General features: G+C 48.8%; 1 protein-coding gene and 1 pseudogene across 1 annotated transcript; one reads left to right on the plus strand and one right to left on the minus strand.

The window, feature by feature from the left end:
* LOC104674728 overlaps positions 1-26,083 on the plus strand; it is a 116,613-nt pseudogene that overhangs the window by 82,749 nt on the left and 7,781 nt on the right.
* On the minus strand, positions 1,812-12,118 carry LOC104674726 (ral-GDS-related protein-like). Its single transcript, XM_010379135.2, has 12 exons — positions 11,945-12,118; positions 9,706-9,878; positions 8,134-8,327; positions 7,678-7,994; positions 6,697-6,912; positions 6,221-6,324; positions 5,653-5,722; positions 4,003-4,077; positions 3,449-3,521; positions 2,834-2,859; positions 2,363-2,484; positions 1,812-1,851 (listed from the first exon to the last, which is right to left on the minus strand). The coding sequence occupies exons 1-12, from the start codon at positions 12,116-12,118 to the stop codon at positions 1,812-1,814; spliced, it is 1,584 nt and encodes a 527-aa protein (XP_010377437.2).

The following is a 26,083-nucleotide window of genomic DNA, read 5'->3' on the forward strand; positions in this document are numbered from 1 at the left end:
CTGTCAGTCAATTTTGTGATTACATTTCAGATGTGCCTGTTCAGGTTGTTTTCCCAGTTTTAGCTTGGGTATTAGATTTGTTCATTTTCCCAGTTAGAGTAGTTTTAGTTTCTCATATATGTTAGATTCCAACCTCTTTCACAGATATGATTCTGCTGAACTTTCTTTCAATGTGTAGGATGCCTTCTTTTTTTCTATTATTATACTTTATGTTCTAGGGTACATGTGCACAACATGCAGGTTCGTTACATATGTATACATTTGCCATATTGATGTTCTGTACCCATTACCTCATCATTTTCATTAGGTATATCTCCTATTCTCTCCCTTCCCCAACCCACAAACCCACCACAGGCCCCAGTATGCGATGTTACCCTTCCTGTGTCCAAGTATTCTCACTGTTCAATTCCCACCTATGAGTGAGAACATGCGGTGTTTGATTTTCTGTTTGTGATAGTTTGCTGATAATGATGGTTTCCAGCTTCATCCATGTCCCTACAAAGGACATGAACTCATCAGATGCCTTCTTTCATGGTTCATTTTTTCTCTTTCCTATGCGGAAGCTCTAAAATGATGTATAGTTCCATGTGTTTGTATTCACATTTGTTAGCAGTGATTTTTGTGTCCTATCCAAAAACAACTAAAAATAAGAAAGAAAAAGTATTGCCAAATCAATTGCATGGCCTAAGGGTTTCTTGCCATAGATAATTTTTCTTTTGTTTTCTTTCTTTTTTGCAAGCTGCATACATAGATACAAGTTTTGCTGAAATACAAACTCCCAACTTTCTTATAGGAGCTTTGTGGCTCCAGGACTGGATTTAAGTGTTTATTTTGTGCTGATTTGGGGGTATTATATTTCAGACCCTGAAATGTTGATTTCTTTGACTTGTTTTTGTCTGATATACCTCAATGCGGCTTGTGTTCAAATTAAGCTGTGGGACATCCTTTAGATACTGGGTTCAAACAATTCTCTCCTTCCTTGATGTTCCCTTAGGTGAGAGGTGTCAGAAAGTCTGGGAAGATCCATAGTGGAAAAACTTTATTTCCTAGAGACTCATGGCCGGTTCCTTTCTGCCCAGGACTTCTGGAGAAGGCCAGCCCTACCACTTGCATAAATACCTCCCATCTCCAGCCCTTCAGTAAATATTTAAGTGATTCATTAAATATTTACAACTTAAAACAGTAGAGTAACCCAGTGGAACTTGAATTTAACTAGAATTTAAGTTTGTGAGTAGGTGGTCAGTAGAACAAGTGTGGTAGATTGGGTGACATACTATGGTTTTTAAGGGTTTTTTGTTTGTTTGTTTTATTTTTTGTTTTCCTTAAACAGAGTTAGCAATAATTAATTTGAATAAAGAAGGAAAACATTAAACGGTTGGCAGGTGTAACGCGAACACTATTCCATCACTTGTTCAGCCATAGCCTCAATTTGACATGCTGAACTATGAATCCAAAAGACTGGTATACAGTTACTGCACTGGAGTTACTGTTCTCATTCCAACAACAATAGAACATCCTGAATAATGTTTTAAAATTTTATTTTAATGAAACTTAAGAAAAAAAAAAAACGTTACTTACACACTAAAGAAAATAAACATAAAATGGTCTCCCGCCTGACTTGCAAAAGTCCCATGGCCTGATCCTGGCCAGCAGGAGGAGTTGGGGTTGAGGAGCAGGGTCAAGATGCAGCTGAGCTGCCAGCCACCTAGATGTGTTTCCCTGGTGTCCCCGGTGTCGGTGAAGGATGATGCAGAGCCAGTGGTCTGGTGAGCATCCAGATGAGGTCCCAGCCACTACAGGATGTTTCTGGCCTACTGGGATTCAGGATCCAGCTGGCAGGACAGCTTGTAGCTGCAGGACAGAGAGGCAGCTGTGAGGCCACCATGAACCACACATCAGGTCCCCTCTCTGTGCCTGCCCAGCTGGAATCCTGGTTCACCAGCAGTCCCCATGCAACAGGGCTTGATGCCGGCCGTGGAGTCATGGCCATAGGCTCTCTGCAGCTCCCCACAGAAGAGCCTCCTCGAGGCCAGTTTGGGTGGCTCACACCTGTACTGTCAGTACTTTGGGAGGCTGAGGTGGGTGGATTGCTTGAGGCCAGGAGTTTGAGAGCAGCCTGGACATCATCGTGAAACCCCACCTGTACCAGAACAACAACAGGAGAACAACCGGACACAGTGGTGGATAGCAGTAGTTCCAGCTGCTTGGGAGGCTGAGGAAGGGCTTGAGCCCAGGAGCCAGATGTTGCAGTGAGCAGAGATGGTGACACTGCAGTGCAGCCTGGGCAACAGAGCCAGACCACGTTAAAAAAAAAAAAATGGAGAGCTTTCTCCCACCCGCTGCCCACGTGCCAGGGCCTTACCTCTCCTTGTCACTGAGCTGCTCCATTCTTGAGAAACAGGTGAGAAATTTCTCAAGAGGCCGAAGCCTATAATTCATGGCAGCCACTTGGAGCAGCTGCATTTCCCATAGAACTTGGACCTCCTAGAGACAGAAGGCAGGATGCTGACAGGGCCAGGGTGGAAGATGCTGAGGGGGCCTTTGGCAGGCAGGGAGAAGGGGCTGGTCTCTGGGGCCGTTCTCTGAAGGGGCCCCATGAAGCCCCCAGCCTGTTCTCAGAGTTGGATGTGAACAACCCCTCCTGCAGGAATTGGTCTTTGATTCCACTGCCTTTCCCACTCTCTCCACTGGGATAGGTCTCCTCCTCCTGTATGTGTCAAACCCTCCCAGTAAATTAAGATGTAGAGGATGGAACCAGGGAGTGTCCTGCCCAGGGTGGACTGTGACATCCACATCCCCACCCTCAACCAATGTGAGTGCCCCAGCTGCTCACCTTCCTCCTCTTGTTGGTGTTGCCGTGAAAGGCAGACAGAGTCCATCAGAAAGGTCCCTGGCCCACAATCAGCCCCACCCCATCCCTTCCCATGCCACTCTACTGTCAAGGCCACCAGGGTGAGGGGATGTGCACATGACAGGATTTGGACCTGCCTCAGGCTCCGGGCTCTAGAGCAGGGGACAAGGGAGCTGAGGCTCGGGACCCTCTGCCTTAACCTTCTCTGATGACAGACAGAGAAACTGAGGTCTCTCATAGAAAGAAAGCACTCAGTGACCCTGGAATTGCCTGCCCTTGGAAAGGCTCAATTTCACCCTCCTATTGTGGGACTACCCCATGGAGAGGCTGAGTCCAGTTCAGTCCACATCTCAGCAGTGTTGCAGTCAGGCAGCTCTACAGCTTCAACACTCAGGGATAGGGACTGGTGGCTGCATGGAGCCTCCTTCACTCAGCTGTATGAGATGGGCCTGACACCCCCACCCAGAGGAGCAGCTGTGAGGCTCTCAGGAGAGGAGGTTTTCCAAGGGCTGAGATCTAAAGGCTTGATCCAGGCCCCTCTCCTCGCAAGCCTCAGGATCCTGGTTCCCAACAAGCCGGCCCCAGGCTCACTTACATCCAGATATTCCAGGATGTCCGAATCCAACCTGTGTAACTCAATCAGAAAATCCCCCAGGAAGGGGACCACGCCCTGTGACATGGAGGGGTGGGGAGGTGGGAGGGGTAGTGGTGATGAGTATTGACCCTCACCTGTCTGCCCAAGGCCCTGTCCCATGAAATCCCATCAGCCCCTGTCTCCCAGAACCCCCTCCCGAGGTCTCCCAGTTGTAGCAGCCAAAGACCCTCAGCTGCCTTTCCCAGTTCTCTGCCTCCTCTATTCCAGCTGACCTCCAAGTCTAGCAATCACTCCTAGTTACCACTGTGGTGGGATTTTAACAAGTCACAAGGGCCTGTGGTCTCAGCCTTACCCTTCCCCACATCCACTCTGAGTCCTGCTTTCTCAGACCCTTGCTCTGATGTCACCAATGGAGGATTTCCAGGCCCAGTGACCATAGGATGACAGGGCTGGGGAGGAAGGCCTCACTGTCTTGATATGGAGGTCTCCAGCTGCTGGGATAAAGAGCCCTGTCCTCTGATCCCCTGCGGTCCCTCCATGCCACAGTCTCACTCACCTTCTTCTGTCTCCGCAGCCTGGTCTGGGCTCCCTGGGGGTTCCTCTCCTGGGTGGCCACCTTAAAGCTCCCCGTCTGCCAGGTGTCAGGTACAGGGACAGTGAGGCTCTCCTCCCTTCCCCCAGTTACACCCCAGCCACCCCACACTTGGATCCCCAGGGACTGGTGTGAGTCATCTGGCACAGTGCTCATACCACTGGCCAGCTCCACACTCCCTGTGTGTGTCACCCAATCATGCAGCCAGACCTCCCTGAGACTGTTTCCTCTTCTGTAAAGAGCCATGGAAACCACAGCTACCTCACAGGGCCTCTTGAGTGCTCAGTTCCCAGCAGCTGTTGTCATTGTTCTCCCCCTCATCCCTCTGAGGAAGAACCATTCACGAGCACCCTCCAATTGCTTTCTTTTCTTGAACCTCATTTCCACCCTGTGAGGCCTGCACTACAGGCTCAGCATCCCTTCATTTTCCAGATGAGGAAACAGAGGCCCAGAGCGGGCAGTGACTCCCCAGGACTGCAAAAGAGAGGGAATCTCCTCCCCCTCCTGGAGGTTCTGTCTCGGCTGCCTTCACCCCACATCCCAGCACCACCACCCATCAGGGTCTTGTTCTCTGGAGTCTCTGAGTGTCTGGGTCTTCAGCCTGACAGAGTCGTGATGGGAAAGGGGCAGGGCATTTTAGGAGACCCGGTTAAGTGGCACCTGCGTATCTGAGCCCCACTGGAGTCTCTGCCACACAAACCGGGTTTGCGCCATGCCAAATCCATGGTTTGGCCTCGCCAATGATCCCCCAGGGGAGTTCCGTGCACAGAACTCTCTCTTCCTCCACTCAGGATGTGGCCTCATGAGGCAACATCTCTGACGGATATGGCAGGGTTTTCCAGAATCCTGGGTGGGGTGACATGTTGCCTTCTCATTTGCATGGAGGTTTCCAAGATCTGGTCAGGGAGGATCCCCTAGGAATGCATGGATCCCCCAGATACTTGTCATGAGCATGTGTCACTGCTAACTGGTGAGCATCCTGTGACATGACCATTTTCAGATGTCTGCAAAGGGCAGAGCAGGGAGTCCCAGCAAGCACATACATCTGTCCTGAAGTTGCCCATTAGTACCCATAGCTGTGCTGTCTACTGGACTCCCTGGCACATGAGCTTCCTCTGTTGTCATTCCTTCTTTCCCCCAGTGTGGGCAGAGGCCCCCTGATCATGGAGGTGCACTGCAGACAGAAGCAGCAGCAGAGGCCTGGCTTCCTGAGGAATTGCTCCCAGTTTGAAGAAGGAAGAAAGTCCCACTTACAGTGACCACCCCCCAGCCTGGAGGAAGCTCCATGCCAGCAGCATGGACCAGCATGGGAGCCAGAGTCCTGCTAATGCTGCAGCTCATCACTCCCGCTCAGCAGCCCAGTAGCCCAGCAGCCATTGCCACATCCCATTTCCAGGGCCTCCTGCCCCTGTGCCCCCATGTGCCCATGGACCCCCACACCTCTCTTCCTGGTTGCCCAAAGTAGGCATGGAGGGAATTTTTCAAGTCCACTTTCTGTAGGTAAGTCAAAATATTACCAAATAACCACTGCACACCACGTCCAATGCCCTTCCAAACTCACTGTTTTCTGTGTCCCTTAAACACTTGTCCGGCATCTCCCAGACTGAACTGTACCTTGATCAGCAGGTCCCTCTTCACTGCAGTGTCTTTTTTGCAGAGTTCTTTTAAATATTTTGTGCTTTTGCTATGGACAGAGGAAGGAAAAAAGGGTAAATTTGGGAATCAGGGGGCAGATTTGTGAGTTCCAATCCCTTTTGTTTGAAAACTCAGTGAATCCCAGCTTCCTGTGTGAACGTCTCCAGTGGGGTCCTCTGATGACAAGGGCTCCAGAGGACAGGGGTGGGACCTGTCATGCTCCTCCCCTGGCCCATCTCCTCCCCTGGCCCCTGAGGCCCTGCGTGTTCACAGTTAGCTTCCAGCTGGACACAGTTCCACTGCTGGGTGCAAACACCTGGAAGCCTCCAGTTGGCTCTAGCCTATTCCTGATGGTTGAAAAATCCTTAGTCCTGAGTTGGAAATCCTTGCCCTGGAGTCCAGGGCAGCTTAATGACCACACCCAACAGCCCATCCCGGCCTCCAATGTCCCTGATCTCCAAGAACCTTTCAGAGTCGTTGAAGGCACATGGGGAGACCTATGGGTCCCTAGGTCAACACTGGTGCTCCCCTGGAGGCAGCTCCTCACCTGGACACTCCTGCCCACATCTTGTGTAGCCAATGTATTGGGTTACTGCTCAGAGTAGAGACGATGGCATGCACTGAGGAGAATTTGTTGAGGCTTACGCACTCCTGGAGAGGGAAGAGTGAGCTGTGAGGTCCAGAGTTGGAGTCAGACCCACTTCAGCCTCAGCCCCCTCTGCTGAGATCTCCCTTCCTGAATAAAGCAGAGGTCCAGGGAACCTCGCGAGGGCACACCTGGAGCTGAGTGAATGTCACTCATCTAGGAGGATTTCAGTTCAACCCAAGGAAGATCCCAGGTCGGAAGTGAGTAGACACCACTGGGCCATGGGGGTCAAGGTCAGGGAAGCTCTGGGAAGAAGGGCCTAGGGGATGTGCAGGGCTCAGGCTAGAGATACAGATGCCAATCCTGAAAGCCGATGGAGGAGAAGAGGTAGTTCCCCATTTTTAGAGAGGGAATTCAAAGGCCCAACCATGGCTTACCCTGGCCACCTTGATCCAGTGCTCCACCACCCTGGCCCTGTCCTGGGCCCTCATGCTGTGGTCCCCGAGGCAGGAGGTGGTGACACAGTTGGTGAGCCTCTTGAAGTGTGCAATGGTGGCACAAACTGTGGGTGCCACGTGCTCACTCCCCTTCTGATGTCGTTGGCCCCAGATGGAGCCCATGCATTCGTAGAGCTCCACCTTCTTGAGCAGCTCCTTTGGGGGAGGAGGAGAGTGTCATGGACTCAGCACATCCCAGATCAGAGTCACCCACAGTACCAGGCAGGAAATGAGCTCACAGTCATCCACAGTCTCTGGCAGGAACAGAGCTGGAGCTCAGAAAGCTTTAAAATATGCTCCAGACTTGTGGGAGTCCTGCGTTTGGTTTTCTGCCACTGAGGACCCTGAATGCATCGTGGCCCAGAACCCAACAAGGGTGGGAAGAGAGAGTGACATTTTCTCCCAGGCCATCCTCACTCCAGGAACTAGAAGGTGGCTCAGACCTGCCCATCCTGAGGCCTCTACTTCCTCCCATCCCAATCAGCCCTCTACTCCTTCTCTCCATACCGTTGCACTTTCCGTGTGGCAGCTCCAACCTTGGGCTCTGTTTTGGTGTCTGCCATAGAATCTAGTATGCATCATTTACCTAACAAGTACTGAGGGTGGTGAGGCTCCTGAGCAGCTGGGTGAATGACTCATGGCCCTGCCTGCCCCTCAGTGATCACCTGCCCTGTCCTGCTTTCTGTCCATCCCCTGTCATTCAGTCTGCACAGTCACTCTGTGCAGCTGGCATGGTGATGTCCCATCTCTGCTGTCTACATGCAGACAGGGAAGGCTTGTGGGTGAGGAAACTCATCGAGATTCCATGGTTGGTAAGAAGTGGGGCTGAAATTGGACCCAGGGCTTTGGCGACTCCTCGGGGGGAGGGTGGTCTGAGCCAGCTGGTGCCAGAGGCACAGCCTGGAAAGCCCAGCTGCTCACCGCATCCATGAGGGTCAGCTGCTCTGCCAGCAGCCTGGGAGGGAAGGTCGTGATGTCAGGCAGCTCCTCACTGGGTTGAGTCTTGACTGTCCCGGGAGAGGGATAGGGGGACTCTGGGGCTAACTGTGGCTCCAGCACTGTTCCTGGAAGGGGCCCTTCCCCTGGTGCTGGTGCTGGTGCTGAATATAGATATCCTGGTGCATCCAGGGCTGCACGTGACTCTGGCTCCAGAGCAGGCCGCAGGTCCACCAGCAGTGGTGGTGCTGGCTCCAGGACCAGCATTGTTAATGTGTGTTGCCCAGGAGGTGGAGCAGGATCTGGAAAAAGAGAAAAGGTCACCACACCAGTCACTTTTCACTGGAATTTACAAGTACAGAAATGACTGGATGGAATTTAAGGGAATTGTAGCCCCAAAACACCACCCCCAGAAGTCTTGCAAACTACAAGCCTCCTTACCTTCTGGCTTGGCCTCCTTGGGCTCCAGAAGCACCAACTGGCCTAGCACAATTTCCTGATGGTCCTCCAAGCCCAGTCCAGGCCAGGTGAAGGTCCTGAAGGCCAGCTTTATCCAGAAATATGACCGTTGCAGGGTCTGGCAGCAAACTGAAGTGTTTTCAGGGGGCCAAGTGAACAAAATGGAGGTGGTGGTGCTGGTGATGGAGTGGACAGCTGAGTCAGAGGTCTGGCCTTCTCCCACACAGCCCTCCAGGGCACCCTTGTGTGGATCTGGGTCCCTGGCCTCTTGCTGCCTGTGTAGAGGCCAGCCCCACCCTACCACAAGCCATCAGTGCTATCCTGGAAGGAGCAGACCTGGCCATGCAGCAGAGCTGTACAGACCCTTGTGTGCCCCAGCGTCCCACAGATGTTCTCTTCCCAACGGCCCTGGAGCACAGCACTGTGCACCTGGGCACTCAAGACTGTAGATCCAGGCAGATTAGTGAGCAGCTTGCTCATCAAAGCTCCAGCTCTGGTTCCCCTGCTGCTGGAGTTAGGAGGGTAGGGGCAGAAGTCAGGTGGAGGAGTACAGGGAGAGTTGGGAAGCCACAGTACTGGGGATGCATCTCTCAGTGACCAGCTGTGACCCCAGCCTCACTTCTCCTTTGCAGGGGACCTAAGTTTCCATTTACAGAACTCAGTATTTGCCTCTTGCAGGGGAAGTCCCCAGATGTCAGCCTTGTCATGGGAATTCTAAGACATGTGAACCCCAAGACTGCTTTAGTCTCTCCCCAGCCACAGTCCACATATTTCCACCCACATTTTGTGGGTGGAGAGGCCCTTCAGAATCCTAAATCCCCCCAGGTTATACTTGTTGCTGGGCTCCGTCATTCTAGTCAGAATCTGGGAGGATGCCACCATATGTAGAGGAGGCCATGAGGGTTTCCCCTCTAACATTCTGTAGATATGATTTGTTAATTGTGTCTACTGTGAGCACGTGACTCTGAGTAGAATTGAGGCCCATGGATTGTCATCTGCTTTGTTTATGAAATTAAGCCAAGCCACAAGAAGAGCGATGTACAAATGAGGTGTTTTGTATGTATATGTTGAATGAAAGAACCCCAACCATTGGAGAACCCCAGTGAGCCTCTCCAGATGTCTGAGTGGGCCTGTGGCTCCTTTTTCAGCACCAAGGAACCCCTCTTCTGTGTCAAGGAGAAAGTCCAGCCAGAAAGAATCTCAGACATCCTTTACCGATGCCATCACAGACTTGCTTTCTCTGTGCCTTTCCAAACAGCAGGAGATATGGGCCATTGTGGCAGAATGCTGAGAGCTGCTTCAGTGAGGGGGAAGATAAAAGTAATAGACATGAATCACAGCACCCACAGCAGATTGTCCAGAGTTTTAGTCTCTAGGGACCCTTTTGATTGCCGTGTCTTAGATCATTCAGTCCCTACAAGAACCCTGTGAGGTTCAACTTCTCACTACTCCCTGTTCCAGAGGAGCCAACTGAGGCTCCAAAAGCTGCATCTTAAAGACACAACCAGTAGGGGACAGAGGCACCTCTGTGCCCTGGAGGGGATGGACACTCACCTTCTAATGAGTAGTTCCAAAAAGTGTGGCACGGTGATAAAGTCCCAGGAGGGACCCAGGCAGGTGGCATAAGATGAGATGGGTTTAGTTAGAAAGACTGGAACCAGGGACACCAAAAGCTTCTCCCCTCTGCCAGGCTGGAAAGTTGGCATCCTGCAGATCTCATTTTCATACTAGGGGGACAATGAGGGACACAGGAGTCAGTGGGAACTCCATGAACCACCAGAGGATTGGGATCTGGAACGCACACCAAGAAACACCAACCCTTCAGGGACTTGTGCGTGTGGAGAACCTGGGTGCCCATGGTGAAAAGTGTTCTAGGCTTTCAAAGAAAAATGGCATGTAAGGATGGAGAAGGAGAAAATGATTCATGCCTTCAAGACATCGGCACGGTGAATGTGAGCTGTGGGGCAATAGCACCCTCTGTATCAACAGCCCGCATGAAGAGCATCATCCTTGCAATCCTCAAAAATCACCCTCATGGTGGAGAAGAGGAGACGTGGGCTTTTGGATGTCAAATGCTTGCTCAGCAGCACCCGGATCAGAAGAGAGCACCTTCCACAGGGAGGACTGGATGAAATTCCCTCTAGGCCACCTGAGGCTCTACTTCTGGTATGGAGGGGAAGGGCCTGGCCAGGTGTCGTCCCCTCCTCATTTTAGTGACAGCACACAGGACAAGATGCTCTAGAAGAACCTTTTGACTTAAAGGGATATGATTGTTTTTATTCTTTAACATGAACGTGAGTCTGGAGAAACAGTTATGGCCATCCCAGCCCTGGCCAAGGGGAAAATGCCAGAAGACTCCAGGGTCAGAGGAAGCACACCCCAAGGCCCAGGATCTGCCAGACGACTCATGGAAGAGAAACCGCAGGCAGGTATTGAAACCGGGAAAGGTTACACAAATGTAGGTTTGAAACTGGAAATGACACAAGGTGATTTTCTCTACCACGCAGACACCAGATTGGCACAAAGTTAAGAGCATGTTAGTATTCAGGGGAGGATGTGTTCAGAGAAGCAGCTACCTTCAGAAGCTGCTGGTGACCCTGTGAGCAGCTGGAGCCCTTTTGGAAAGTCAACTGACTAGAGATGTTGAAACTTGGTATCTGCGCATCCTTTCACCCAGATATCCCTTTCCCGAGTGCGTGTCTTCTGCAGGGGATTTGTATATTTTATGGGTTGAATTGTGTCCCCTCCCCCAAATGTAACTGTTTCTATTCTCAACTCCAAAGACTCAGAATGTGACTGTTTGGACACAGAGTTCTAGAAAATGTAATTCAGGTAAAGTGAGTTCATTAGGGTGGCCCCTAATTTAATATGCCTGTGGTTCTTACAAGGAGAGGTGGTCAATGCACAGAGAAGTTCAAGAGAAGACCCTGTGCTGACAGCGATAGAAATCAGCCATCTCTAAGGCAAGGAGAGAGGCCCAGAGAAACCACCCCAGACTGACAGCTTGACGTTGGGCTTCCAGTCTCCAAAATTGTGAGGAACCAGATTTCTGTGGTAACTCCTTCAGTCGGCGAGCATGTTATGGCAGCCCTGGGAAACTGCTCCAGCCTATTAGGAGACACATAGGATTATGCTCCCTGCAGAAAGGCTGCCTAGAAAGGAAATTTTATCATGATAGGCTCCACCAGCACTGAGAGGCTGACCTGTTGTGAAACATGGCCTCCCTTAAGGAATATTACAGTGACATACGAGGGTGCAGCTCCTGCCTGGTGGGTCTGCAGGGATGAGTTCTGTGAGATGACTTCAAACACAAATGCTTAGAGTAGCTTCACCTTCTTTTGTTGTAATCGCCACCCCCCTACAACATGTTTGTGTAGAAGTGTTGAATTTTAAGTCCTGGAGGAGGTCTGGCAGGGCAGGGGAGCTGCCTGTTGCCAGAGATACACTTAGGGTGGGGAATTAAGATGATAACAGGATGAGTATGTTGCTACAGTGTTATCATTGTACTCAATTCTTGTAGCAACATGCTGAGATACTCCTGGCATAGCATCAAGAGAAAACAGAAGGATTTTCTCTGATCTTCCTCTGATAGGTGAAAGGGACTTTGCCAGTAACCAAGTTGCCACTGGGGACTAATGGCAGCCAGATTCCTTTGGGAGAGGACAGTGGCTCACTCAAGTGTGGAAGCCCTAGGACAGAGCCTAGGGAGTCCCCATATTCGTGTTTGAGTCCTGGGCCCACCCTGGTTTTTTTGAGTCCCAGTCTGTGGAGACCCTTCTGTGCCCAATCTCACCCCAGAGCAGCACTGGCCGTGGTTGGTAGCAGGGGGCCCCTGCCCTTCTTTGAGGAAGATGGAGAAATGGAATCCATCCAACAGCTCCTGCTTGATCTGCTGTGTAAAGCTCTGCAAAGAGAGTGCCCGAGAGCCGGGCAAAGAGGTGTCAGTCGCCTGCCTGGCTGACCCCATAGTGGGATACCCCCATTGGAACTCCTCCCTGGCACCCCCTTCCCCATCAGGATTTGGCACATAGAAGCATCTGCATAGACCTCCAGCCAGAGAAGGTTGAGGTCTCTGGCAGATGAAGCTTGAGGTCTTGGGATTCAGATCTGAGCAGACAAACTGTGTCCTCGACACTCACCTTCCCATCCTGAAGGCATGGTCTGGGCTGTGAACCTGACACACTAACCAGGCTCCAAACCCCAGACAACCTACCTGCTCCTGTCCAGAGAAGGCCTCTCTTCTCCTGTTTCCCCCAAACACATGGGGAGGGGCTCAGCACTGTTCTGATGGGGACAGCTGAGGCCTGACCTGGACGGGCCTGCCCTGGGCCCTTTGTTACCTGTGGGTGCCTTCTGTCAAAGAGCCAGAGGCGTCGAGGGCGAGGGTTGAACCAGTGTCTATATTCTCGGGAAACAGTCTCATTTTGGCCTCTTCTGCGATGAGGAGGTCGGCAGCATGTCGGGACACAGCAGGAGAACATGTTGTTCTCTTGACTGTCGACTACCAACTGAGCTGGAAATGGGGCTGTCTCTAGAATATGGGTTCCTAGTTACCAGAATTCTAGGTTCTGTTGGGGGTCTGTCAGCAAGGAAGTGAGGTCACATCTTGTACGTTCCATCCTGTAAGTGCCTCCTTTCCATGAGACTTACTCAAAGGCCCCTCTGGGCTTCTGGCCGCTCACCCTCCCCCATCAACTCCTTACCTTTCACCATTATGCCAAAGTGTGCCCCTTGAGCACCTTCGGAAGACCTGGATGTAACCAGGGTCCCAGGTTTGAGGAGACAGTTCTGGGTCAAACAATCTTTATCCTAGCAGTTGTGAGACCCTAGAGAACTCCTTTGGTGTTTTGGGGCCTCCCCAGCATGCACAATGGGGGTTATGCTTTCATCTCCTTCCTAGGAAACTCATGAGGTATGTTTGAGATAGATCTTATAAAACTCATGGTGTGGTGTTCCCTGTAGATACTGCACACACTTACAGATTTAAGAAATACAAGAAGGGGTGAGAGGTAGCATGGAATAGAACTCCAGTGGGACTGGGGTCCACACTGTGGTCTCAGGAGAAGACACTTTTGCTCTGGGCCTCGTCTTTCATGCTGCATCAGTAGAGGTTGAGATTAAATGAAATTCAGACCTCCTCCTCTGACATTGCACCTTCCAGTGCCTTCCCGTTTTATTTAGATCCAGACCCTGTGCCTCATCTCAGCCTAGGGTGGGCAGCATGCACAAAGACAGCACTGAGGGGTTAGTGACTCCCTTCTCAGTGATGGAATATGACACAGATGATGGAATAGCACTACTGGGCTAGTTCAGGATGGTACAACAAAGAGCGATAGCCTGGAGATCTGATCAAAAACAGAATTATGTTTCTCCCAGTTCTGGAGGCTAGAAGTTGGATATCAGGGTTCCAGCCTGGTCAGGCCTTAGTGTGGACTCCCGCCCCATTCAGTGAGCTTTTACAGTGCTGTCCTTTCCTTGGAGGACGGCTCAAATTTAGGAGCATGGGTAGACCTCCATTCAAAGCCCAGCTCCCACTTGTACCTTGGTGATCGTGAGGAAGTCATAGAACATCCCTGTGCCTGTTTTCTCCTCTGAGAAATGGAGTTAGTGAGAATTGCTTCCCTTTTTAATCACAGAAAATAAAGTATGCAGAGAGGTTAACTTGGTGCCATTGGGTGGAGAGTGAGAGCCCAGCAAACCAGAGACATCAGTTTGCCCACTTCAGTGGTGAGGAGTGTGGAGAGCAGGTGAGACTGGGGCAGGTAGCAGGCCAGCCTGCCAGAGCCTAGGAACAGGTGAAGGGTAAGAGTGAGCTCCTCACCCTGAGTTCTCAGGGGACACAGACATGCAGGGGCTGTGGGGAGCACAATCATCAGGGCTGCTCTCGTTTCCCTGGTTCCCTCCATATCTGACTTGGCCCCAGGGCCTCCTCTCCCTGTATTTCCTCTCTGCTCTGCTTTCTTCCTGGCTGCCCTCCCAGGACTCATTTTTGGCCCTGATCAGGTGGAGTCTTGATGTAACTATAGGCCTATTAGTAACTCCTCTGAAGTTCAACCAGCCATTTTGTTGAGACCTCTGAGCTTAGTCAGAGCCCTCCTCCTGCTGGGACCTGAGAGAGGGCTGGAGGGAGCTGACAGTGCAATGGCAGTTTTTTCTGGGACTGCCGCTCCAGTGCCCACTGGCAGGTATCTGCTGAATTCAAGCCTTCTTTTGGGTCTCTGGGTTCTGAGGGATGATTTTCCCTCTGAAGACAGGTGGAGCCCCTGGTGGGTGCCTTCACCTCAGAAATGGGTCCCCCTGAGCTGGGAGCTGTGCTCTACCCTCAGTGTGCTAGGACACCTCACACCTGGCCCTGTCCATTCTGGCTTCTGACGCCCACAGAGAGGGTGTGTAGAAATTGCTAGATATGAAAGAGCTACAAATTAGTCATAGGAAGTGTATTTACATAACTCAGTGGTTTTCAGCCATTACTATACATTTATTTCAGCAAAGGAGATATTTTAAAACGCAAATAACCTGTATCACCCTGCAGAGATTTGGATTTATTTGATGGGGCAGAAGACAGGCAACTTTGGTTTTTTGTTTGCTTGTTTGATTGTAACAGGATCTTGTGCTGTGGCCCAGGTTGTAGTGCAGTGGCATGATCATGGGCACTGCAACCTTGACCTTCCAGGCTCTGGGAATCCTCCCTTCTCAGCCTCCCAAGTGGGTGGGACTATGGGCATATACCACCATGTCATGCTAATTTTTGTGTTTTGTAGAGACAGGGTCTCACTATTCCACCCAGGCTGTTCTTGAAGTCCTAACCTCAAGCTCTACTCCTGCCTCTGCCTCCCACAATGCTGAGTTTACAGATGTGAGCTACTGTGCCTGGCCCTGTATCTTTTAAGAGCTTCCCTAGTGCTTTGAATAGGCACCCAAGCAAAGAAGGCTTTGCTTGCAGAAGGGTTGTGGAACCCTGTTGAGGCTGCGTCTTCTTAACAGCCATCAGATTGTTCCCTGAGGTATCTGCTTAGCAGTGCACAGGCTATTTACATGGAGGGCTTTGGGGAGCTGTTGGGTTTGGGTTTGGCTGGGGCATGAGTGTTGGCTGTGGGATCTGTCACAACCTGGTCCTATGGGAAACCCAGTCTAGGATCCTTCTTCCCAGACCACCATCCTGACTCTCACTGCTCCTATGGCAGGTTCACAGCTGCTTGCTGGAAGGGGGTTGGGAAGTATTGGTCTGCCAGCTGTCACATCCTCTTGTTCTGCTGAATCCCAGCGATCCTCACTTGGAGTCTGGGTCTCAGAAGGGTGTGTCCCTGGGTTCTTGGCTGGCTGAGCTGGTGCTTTTGCAGCCTCTGGGGCTCTTGTATGTGAGGCCTGACCTGAGTTGGTTCAGGAAACTTTTGCCCCTGAGGCTGCCTCCTGCTTAAGAGCAGAGCCTTTGTGTGGAGATCTGGCTGGCCTCCCTGGTGCCCAGCCTGTCCTGTTCTGTTATGTCTGGGATTGAGGCCGTGTGGAGGGGTCTCTTCCAATAGAGGAGGCAATGCCAGTCATGTGGGTCAGAGTGAAGCATGGCGATCCCAGCTGGCTGTGCCTGGCCTTTGACTGGAGGAGTCTGAGAATGACCAGGGCTGGGGAGCTGCTCTTCCTGGGAAACAGCTTGTCTCCTCCCCTATTGTGAAGTTTGTGGATGTGACCCAGAGTGCTCTGGGCTGCTGTAGCATATGCTGGGTGTAGCTGTGTGGTTCAGGGTGAGAGGTGCAGGGGATCGTCTGCTCTGAGCCAGTTAATGCCTGGACAGGACTGGGGCAGCCCTCAAAGAAGCCAGGTCTGATTGGAGAATAGGCATGGGTAGGGAGGGGACAGGGTCACCGGGGCTGTGTGTCATGTGTTCTTGCTGCTTGGTCTGCCCTGGGAGTGAGAACAGAGGTGGAGGCTGCTGTGGACCCACTTTGGCTTCCCGAAAGCAGGTGTTCATGTAGAGAGCAAGGTGGGTGGGGGACAAAGCTGGTCTCTGAGGTGTTGAGTGGTTCTTTGTATGTCTTTGTCCTTTTTCTCTCTGCTGTCCCCAACGGCTCTGCCGTACCAGCCCATTGACCAAATATGTCACTCAGAGCATCCTGGTCCTACACACGAGTGTTAAAGCCCCTACAGGGGCAGAGAGGGCTTAGGAGTTTCTCAGAAGCCTGAGCCCGGTGTGAGAGGGCACCAGAGTCACTGAGAACAGACCATTGGAAAAGTCAGGCAGAGGGATCCTGGGCCCTGAGTATGCCTCCCTGGCCTGTGGTAACCATGCCAACAGGGCCAGGGCCTCAATAGAGCTTAGCTACTGAGCTTGACATTTGGCCAATTGCTGTCAGTGGAGGCAGGAACATCCTGCTTCCCCAACCCCTGTCTTTTGGTCTCCAGTATCCTTGGAGCAGCTGCAGGGTGGGTAGAGGGGTGTCTCTCCCAGCTGCTTGGTGAGATGAGCCTCCACCTGGCTGCCTCTGCCAGGAGAAAAGAGTAAAGATTGCAGCAGGGAGAAAAGCCAGTTGGGGCCCTTTTAGACTCAACCCTGTTGCTCCGATTCAAATTTTCAGTTCAGATTTTGCAGGCATGAGTGTGGGTCCCTGAGTGCCTGCCCTTTGAATTATTTTGGTGAGGACTGAGCATTCCCCAGGGGCTTCTCATTGAACCCCAGAAACACGGCCCCCATTTACCACCTCATCCCTTCCCAGGACCTGCTGAAGCGCACACCTGTGGACCACCCAGAGTACCTGCCACTACAGGATGCCCTCCGTGTCTCCGAGGACTTCTTTCTAGCATCATTGAGGACATTGACCCCTCTGGACTGCGGTCACAATGGACTCCCAAGGGGCAGGTGAGCTCAGGGCCCAGCAAGCACTCACACTCAGGTTGAGGATCCCAGGGTGGACCAGATCCCCAGTTTCTTCCCTTATGGCACAGGTATCACTTTGTACCCCTTGTCTCTGCAACCCTGATCCCCCATTCCCAGCCAAGGAGAAGTCTTTGGTCCTTGGTCACCCTGATTTGATTCCCTGTGGCATTTAAAGCCCTAGGCTGAGAGCTTTATGCCCAGTGTCTCAATAATTTTCCTAAGAATCCACTGAGCCAGAAGAGGAGACAGGCCTGGACAGTCTCAACATGTCCGCCACACAGTCTTTGAGCTGTGTCAGAGCTGGAATCTTTACCTCGGGCAGGCTGTCTGGAGGACCCAGGCATTGTTCCCCACACCAGGGAAGTCAACCTGTGGATACCTCATTCTTGATTGCAGACACCTGCCTCTGGCCAGGATGATGTCATCAAGGTGACCAGGGAGGCTGAGGGAGCAGGAGATCTCAGCCGCTTTAGATTGGTCTGTACAAGCAAGAATCAGGGAGTGAGCCCCACATGGGGAAAGGCTAGTACTAGAGTTGACCACAGCCATCCAGGTTGCTGGAGCATTTTACATGAGCTTCTGGATGTCAGATAGCAGTTTCCCTGGGGGCCCTTCTTGGTGCAAGGGTGGGGGTTAGCCCAGTGAGGGGAAGCAACATTCAGCATTAGAGGCACAATTCACCCTGTGGGTCGGCAGCCTGGCCCAGATCAAAGGCTTCCTGACCAATAGAGGCTGTTAAGTCGCCCTTGGGAGTGAAGACTGCCTGGGTTCCAGCTCCTGTGTTACATTTGTGAGTGAGGGGCTGTGGGGAAAAGAAAGAGAGGTCAGCCTGTTACTGTGTTTATATAGAAAGAAGTAAATTTAAGAGACTCCATTTGGCTCTGTATTTGAGATGCTGTTAATCTGTGACCCTACCCCCAACCTTGTCCTTGCAAGAGACATCACTGTGGTGAAGTAAGGCTTAAAGGATTTTGGGCTGTAAGGAATGCGCTTTGTTAAACAAATGCCTAAAGGCTGCTTGTGGTTAAAGGCCATCACCATTCTCTTAAATCTCAGTAAAAGAAAAACATCTGTCTCCTGCCCGTCCCTGGGAAATGGAACATCTCCGTGTATCTGTATGTCTTACTGCTGATTTACTCCCTTATCTTTTGAGCAATAAATACTGAGGGAACTCAGAGACCGGTGCTGGTGTGGGTCCTCTGTAAGCACAGCACCGGTCCCCTAGGCCCCGCTTTTCTTTCTCTATACTTTGTCTCTGTGTATTATTTCTTTTTCTCAAGTCTCTCATTCCACCTAACGAGAAGCACCCACAGGTGTGGAGGGGCAGGCCACCCCTTCATCTGGTGCCCAACGTGGAAGTTTTTCTCTAAGGTGAAGGTGCGCTGGAGCGTGGTCATTGAGGACAAGTCGACGAGAGACTCCCGAGTACATCTACAGTCAGCCTTGCGGTAAGCTTGTGCACTCGGAAGAACCTAGGGTAACAATCGGGCAAACTAAAAGTAAATATGCCTCTTATCGCAGCTTTGTAAAAATTCTCTTAAAAAGAGGGGGAGTTAAAGTGTCTACCAAAAATCTAATTACGCTCTTTCAAACAATAGAACAGTTTTGTCCATGGTTTCCAGAACAGGGAACTTTAGATCTAAAAGATTGGGAAAAAATTGGCAAAGAATTAAAACAAGCAAGTAGGGAAGGTAAAATCATCCCACTTACAGTATGGAATGATTGGGTCATTGTTAAAGTAGCTTTAGAACCGTTGCAAACAGAAGAAGATAACATTTCAATTTCTGATGTCCCTAAAAGCTGTGCAGTAGATGGTGAAAAAGAGGCAGGGATAGAATCCCAGAAAGGAAAAGAAAGTTCACACTGTAAATGTGTAGCAGAGCCGGTAATGGCTCGGTCAATGCAAAATGTTGACGATAATCAATTACAGGAGGTAATATATCCTGAAACGCTAAAATTAGAGGAAAAAGATGCAGAATTAGTAGAGCCATCAGAGTCTAAACCATGATGGCCAACTCCTCTTACAACAGCTCAGATGCCTGCAACCTTAGAACCTCAAATGCAGGTTAAACAAGTACAAACTCCAAAAGAAGATCAAATAGAAAAAGATAGAGTCTCTGTCGCGGCAATGCCAATCCAAATACAGTGTCCACAATATCAGCCGGTAGAAAGTAAGATTCAGCCGCCAGTAGCCTATCAATACTGGCTGCCAGCTGAACTGCAGTATCTGCAGCCCCCAGAAAATCTGTATGGACAGCCAGGAGCATTTCCAGTGCCACAGGGCAGGGCGCCATATACTCAGCTGCCCACCATGAGACTTAATCCTACAGCACCGCCTAGTACACAGGGTAGTGCAATACATAAAATTATTGATGAGGCAAGAAAACAGGGAGATATTGAGGCGTGGCAATTCCCAGTAATATTAGAAGCAAGACCACCTGGAGAAGGGGCCCAAGAGGGAGAGCCTCCCGTAGCTGAAGCCAGGTATCAGTCCTTTTCTATAAAAATGCTAAAAGAAATGAAAGAAGGAGTAAAACAGTATGGACCCAACTCTCCTTACATGAGAACATTATTAGATTCCATTGCTCCTGGACATAGACTCATTCCTTATGATTGGGAGATTCTGGCAAAATCATCACTCTCACCCTCTCAATTTTTACAATTTAAGACTTGGTGGATTGATGGGGCACAAGTGCAGGTCCGAAGAAATAGGACTGCCAATCCTCCAGTTAACATAGATACAGATCAACTATTAGGAATAGGTCAAAATTGGAGCACTGTTGACCAACAAGCAATAATGCCAAATGAGGCCATTGAGCAAATCAGGGCTATCTGCCTTAGGGCCTGGGAGAAAATCCAAGACCCAGGAACTGCCTGCCCTTCCTTTAATACAGTAAGACAAGGCTCTAAAGAGCCCAACCCTGATTTTGTAGCAAGACTTCAAGATGCTGCTCAAAAGTCAATTACCGATGAGAATGCCCATAAAGTCATAGTGGAGTTGATGGCATATGAAAACGCCAATCCGGATTGTCAATCAGCCATTAAGCCATTAAAAGGAAGGGTTCCCACAGGATCAGATGTAATCTCAGAGTACATTAAAGCCTGCAATGGAATTGGAGGAGCTATGCGTAAAGCTATGCTTATGGCTCAAGCAATCACAGGAGTTACTTTAGGAGGACAAGTAAAAACATTTGGGGGAAAATGTTACAATTGTGGTCAAATTGGTCATCTAAAAAAGAATTGCCTAGTCACAAATAAACAAAATGTAACTACTCAAGTTACTACAACAACAGATAAAGGGCCACCTGGCCTATGTCCAAGATGTAAAAAGGGAAAACGTTGGCGTAATCAATGTCATTCTAAACTTGATAAAAATGGGCAACCACTGCTGGGAAATGAGAGGAGGGGCCAGCCTCAGGCCCCGCAACAAACTGGGGCATTCAAAATTCAACCCTTTGTTCCTCAGGGTTTTCAGGAACAACAACCCCCACTGTCACAAGTGTCTCAGGGAATAAGCTAGTTATCACAATACAGCAATTATCCCCTGCCACAAGTGGCAGTGCAGCGGTAGATCTATGTACTTTACAAGCAGTCTCTCTGCTTCCAGGGGAGCCTCCACAAAAAATCCCCACAGGGGTATACGGCCCATTGCCTGAGGGGACTGTAGGACTAATCTTAGGAAGATCAAGTTTAAATCTAAAAGGAGTTCAAATTCATACTGGTGTGGTTGATTCAGACTATAAAGGAGAAATTCAATTGGTTATTAGTTCCTCAGTTCCTTGGAGTGCCAGTCCAGGAGACAGGATCACTCAGTTATTACTCCTACCTTATATTAAAGTTGAAAACAGTGAAATAAAAAGAACAGGAGGGTTTGGAAGCACTGATCTGGCAGGAAAGGCTGCATATTGGGCAAGTCTGGTCTCTGAGAGCAGACCTGTATGTAAGGCCATTATTCAAGGAAAACAGTTTGAAGGGTTAGTAGACACAGGAGCAGATATCTCTGTCATTGCTTTAAATCAGTGGCCAAAAAATTGGCCTAAACAAAAGGCTGTTACAAGACTTGTCGGTGTAGGCACAGCTTCAGAAGTGTATGAAAGTACAATGATTTTACATTGTTTAGGGCCAGATAATCAAGAAAGTACTGTTCAGCCAATGATTATTTCAATTCCTGTTAATCTATGGGGTCGAGATTTGTTACAGCAATGGGGTGCAGAAATCATTATGCCCGCTCCATTATACAGCCCCATGAGTCAAAAAATCATGACTAAAATGGAATATATACCAGGAAAGGGATTAGGAAAAAATGAAAATGGCATTAAAGTCCCAATTGAGACTAAGAAAAATCAAAAAAGAAAAGGAATAGGGTATCCTTTTTAGGGGCGGCCACTGTAGAGCCTCCTAAACCCATTCCATTAACTTGGAAAACAGAAAAACCAGTATGGGTAAATAAGTGGCCGCTACCAAAGCAAAAACTGGAGGCTTTACACTTATTAGCAAAGGAACAATTAGGAAAGGGACACATTGAGCCTTCATTCTCACCCTGGAATTCTCCTGTATTTGTAATTCCAAAAAAGTCAGGCAAATGGCGTATGTTAATGGACTTAAGAGCCTTAAACGCTGTAATTCAACCCATGGGGCCTCTCCAACCTGGATTGCCCTCTCCGGCCATGATCCCAAAAGACTGGCCTTTAATTATAATTGATCTTAAGGATTGCTTTTTTACCATTCCTCTGGCAGAGCAAGATTGTGAAAAATTTGCCTTTACTATACCAGCCATAAATAATAAAGAACCAGCCACCAGGTTTCAGTGGAAAGTTTTACCTCAGGGAATGCTTAATAGTCCAACTATTTGTCAAACTTTCGTAGGTCAAGTCCTTCAACCAGTTAGAAACAAATTTTCAGATTGTTATATCATTCACTATATTGATGATATTTTATGTGCTGCAGAAACAAGAGAGAAATTAATTGACTTACACATTTCTGCAAGCAGAGGTTGCCAACGCAGGACTAACAATAGCATCTGATAAGATCCAAACCTCTGCTCCTTTTCATTATTTAGGGATGCAAATAGAAAATAGAAAACTTAAGCCACAAAAAATAGAAATAAGAAAAGACACATTAAAAACATTAAATGACTTTCAGAAATTCTTAGGCAATATTAATTGGATTCGGCCAACTCTAGGCATTCCTACTTATGCCATGTCAAATTTGTTCTCTATCCTAAGAGGAGATCCAGACTTAAATAGTAGAAGAATATTAACCCCAGAGGCAACAAAAGAAATTAAATTAGTGGAAGAAAAAATTCAGTCAGCGCAAATAAGTAGAATAGATTCTTTAGCCCCACTCCAACTTTTGATTTTTGCTACTGCACATTCTCCAACAGGCATCATTGTTCAAAATACTGATCTTGTGGAGTGGTCATTCCTTCCTCACAGTACAATTAAAACTTTTACATTGTACTTGGATCAAATAGCTACATTAATTGGTCAGACAAGATTACAAATAATAACATTGTGTGGTAATGACCCAGACAAAATAGTTGTTCCTTTAACCAAGGAACAAATTAAACAAGCCTTTATCAATTCTGGTGCATGGCAAATTGGCCTTGCTGATTTTGTGGGAATTATTGATAATCATTACCCCAAAACAAAAATCTTCCAGTTTTTAAAATTGACTACTTGGATTTTACCTAAAATTACCAGACATAAACCTTTAGAAAATGCTCTGACAGTATTTACTGATGGTTCCAGCAATGGAAAAGCGGCTTACACAGGGCCAAAAGAGCGAGTAATCAAAGCTCAATATCAATCAGCTCAAAGGGCAGAGTTGGTTGCAGTCATTACAGTGTTAGAAGATTTTAATCAACCTGTTAATATTATATCAGATTCTGCATATGTAGTACAGGCTACAAGGGATGTTGAGACAGCTCTAATTAAATATAGCATGGATGATCAGTTAAACCAGCTGTTCAATTTGTTACAACAAACTGTAAGAAAAAGGAATTTCCCATTTTATATTACTCATATTCGAGCACACACTAATTTACCAGGACCTTTAACTAAAGCAAATGAACAAGCTGACTTACTGGTATCCTCTGCATTCATAAAAGCACAAGAACTTCATGCTTTGACTCATATAAATGCAGCAGGGTTAAAAAACAAATTTGATGTCACATGGAAACAGGCAAAAAATATTGTACAACATTGTACCCAGTGTCAAGTACTACACCTGCCCACTCAAGAGGCAGGAGTTAATCCCAGAGGTCTGTGTCCTAATGCATTATGGCAAATGGATGTTACCCATGTACCTTCATTTGGGAAATTATCATATGTTCATGTAACAGTTGATACTTATTCACATTTCATATGGGCAACATGCCAGACAGGAGAAAGTACTTCCCATGTTAAAAAACATTTATTATCTTGTTTTGCTGTGATGGGAGTTCCAGAAAAAATTGAAACTGACAATGGACCAGGTTATTGTAGTAAAGCTTTCCAAAAAGTCTTTTTTTTTTTTTTTTTTTGAGACGGAGTCTCGCTCTGCCGCCCAGGCTGGAGTGCAGTGGCCGGATCTCAGCTCACTGCAAGCTCCGCCTCCCGGGTTCACGCTATTCTCCTGCCTCAGCCTCCCGAGTAGCTGGGGCTACAGGCGCCCGCCACCTCGCCCGGCTAATTTTTTTGTATTTTTTTAGTAGAGACGGGGTTTCACCGTGTTAGCCAGGATGGTCTCGATCTCCTGACCTCGTGATCCGCCCGTCTCGGCCTCCCTAAGTGCTGGGATTACAGGCTTGAGCCACCGTGCCCGGCCCCAAAAATTCTTAAATCAGTGGAATATTACACATACAACAGGAATTCCTTATAACTCCCAAGGACAGGCCATAGTTGAAAGAACTAATAGAACACTCAAAACTCAGTTAGTTAAACAAAAAGAAGGGGGAGAGAGTAAGGAGTGTACCTCTCCTCAGATGCAGCTTAATCTAGCACTATATACTTTGAATTTTTTAAACATTTATAGAAATCAGACTACTACTTCTGCAGAACAACATCTTACTGGTAAAAAGAACAGCCCACATGAAGGAAAACTGATTTGGTGGAAAGACAACAAAAATAGGACATGGGAAATAGGGAAGGTGATAACCTGGGGAAGAGGTTTTGTTTGTGTTTCACCAGGAGAAAATCAGCTTCCTATTTGGATACCCACTGGACATTTGAAGTTCTACAATGAACCCATCAGAGATGCAAAAAAAAGCGCCTCCACGGAGACGGAAACACCGCAATCGAGCACCATTGACTCGCATGATGAGTCAAGTGGTGATATCAGAAAAACAGATAAAGTCAGCACGCACCAAGAAGGCGGAGCTGCCGACCTGGGCACAGTTAAAGAAGCTGACACTGTTAGCTAGAAAAAGCCTAGCGAGCACAAAGGTGACACAAACCTCAGAAAAAATGCTGCTTGCAGCTTTAATGGTTATATCAATGGTGGTAAGTCTCCCCATGCCTGCAGGAGCAGCTGCAGCTAATTATACCTACCGGGCCTATGTGCCTTTCCCGCCCTTAATTCGGGCAGTCACATGGATGGATAATCCTATTGAAGTATATGTTAATAACAGTGTGTGGGTACCTGGTCCTACAGATGATCGTTGCCCTGCCAAACCGGAGGAAGAAGGAATGATGATAAATATTTCCATTGGGTATCGTTATCCTCCTATGTCTCGGGAAAGAACCTGGATGTTTAATGCCTGCTATCGAAAATTGGTTGGTAGAAGTACCTACTCTCAATCCCACCTGTAAATTTACTTATCACATGGTAAGCGGAATGTCACTCAAACCACAGATAAACTATTTACAAGACTTCTCTTATCAAAGATCATTAAAATTTAGGCCAAAAGGAAAACCTTGCCCCAAGGAGATTTCCATAGAAACAAGAGATTTAGTTTGGGAAGAATGTGTGGCCAATAGTGCGGTGATTTTACAAAACAATACATTTGATGTGGAGGGGCAGGCCACCCCTTCAAGGGCCGGGTCTGGAGAGTGTCTGATGGTGCATAGGGAGCTGTTTCTATGCAGTTTCTGGTGCCAGGTTGCAAAATCATGGAATGTCACTAGTTTGTTTTTCTCTGGGGATATCTGAAAAATATCTGAAAGATGTACAGTAGCATCAGTTGCAGGTCATCTTAACTGTACGCTTTCAGTACACGCACCTACATGTTGCAGTATACGTAGGTCACATGGTGTGTCATGGAGACAGGAAAGGCTGGGACAGATGGTCGCAGCCCCACAGAAGCCCTCGTGACTCTGAGGGTGGCTGAGGGGAAACTATGGAAATCCACATGGAGTAGAAACCATCCGGAGCCCAGGTGAGAGGTGGATACAGGTCCCCCCAGGACACTTCTGTGGCCCCACCGGAGGCAGCCCGGGGTGTCTCTTTCCCTGGGTGTTCTTTTTTAAATGTGTCCACCATACATGAATTTGGGTTTGGTTCCCTTGTTGGGTCTTGTTGTTCCGTATTTTTGTGTTAATGCCAGTACCACATTGTTTGGATCACTATAGACCTTTTTGTCATTTGTAATCAGGGAGCATAATACATCCATGTACTTTGTATTTTCCAGTGGTGAGATTTCTAGATGACATAGTAGTTGTCTATTTAATTTGAGGAGGAACTGCCGACTATTGCTCATTGTGCTTGACCTGGGAGGCAGAGGTTGCACTGAGACAAGATTGCGCCACTCCATTCTAGCCTGGGCAACAGAGCTAGACTGTCTCCCAAACAAAACAAAGATTCACTGTGATAATGACTGCATCGGCCCCTCAGGAGGGAGTGCTTCTCCAGGGCAAGGTGAGGGGAAGCCCAGTGAAGGGAGTGCTGCCCAGAGAGGAGTCAGTTCCAGTGGCGGGGGCCCTGGGATTTGGCTGAGGATTGTGCATTGGCAGCTGCTCTGCCTCTCATTGCCCTTACCAGCTGCACACGTCGTGAGTGTTAGTGTGCAGTCACAGGCCTGCCTCCTTTGAGCCACTTTGTGACCATGAGTTTTCCTATGGGGCAGGGTAATTTCAGGATCTAACT

Source organism: Rhinopithecus roxellana, chromosome 13 (genome assembly GCF_007565055.1).
Source record: "Rhinopithecus roxellana isolate Shanxi Qingling chromosome 13, ASM756505v1, whole genome shotgun sequence".
NCBI lineage: Eukaryota > Metazoa > Chordata > Mammalia > Primates > Cercopithecidae > Rhinopithecus > Rhinopithecus roxellana.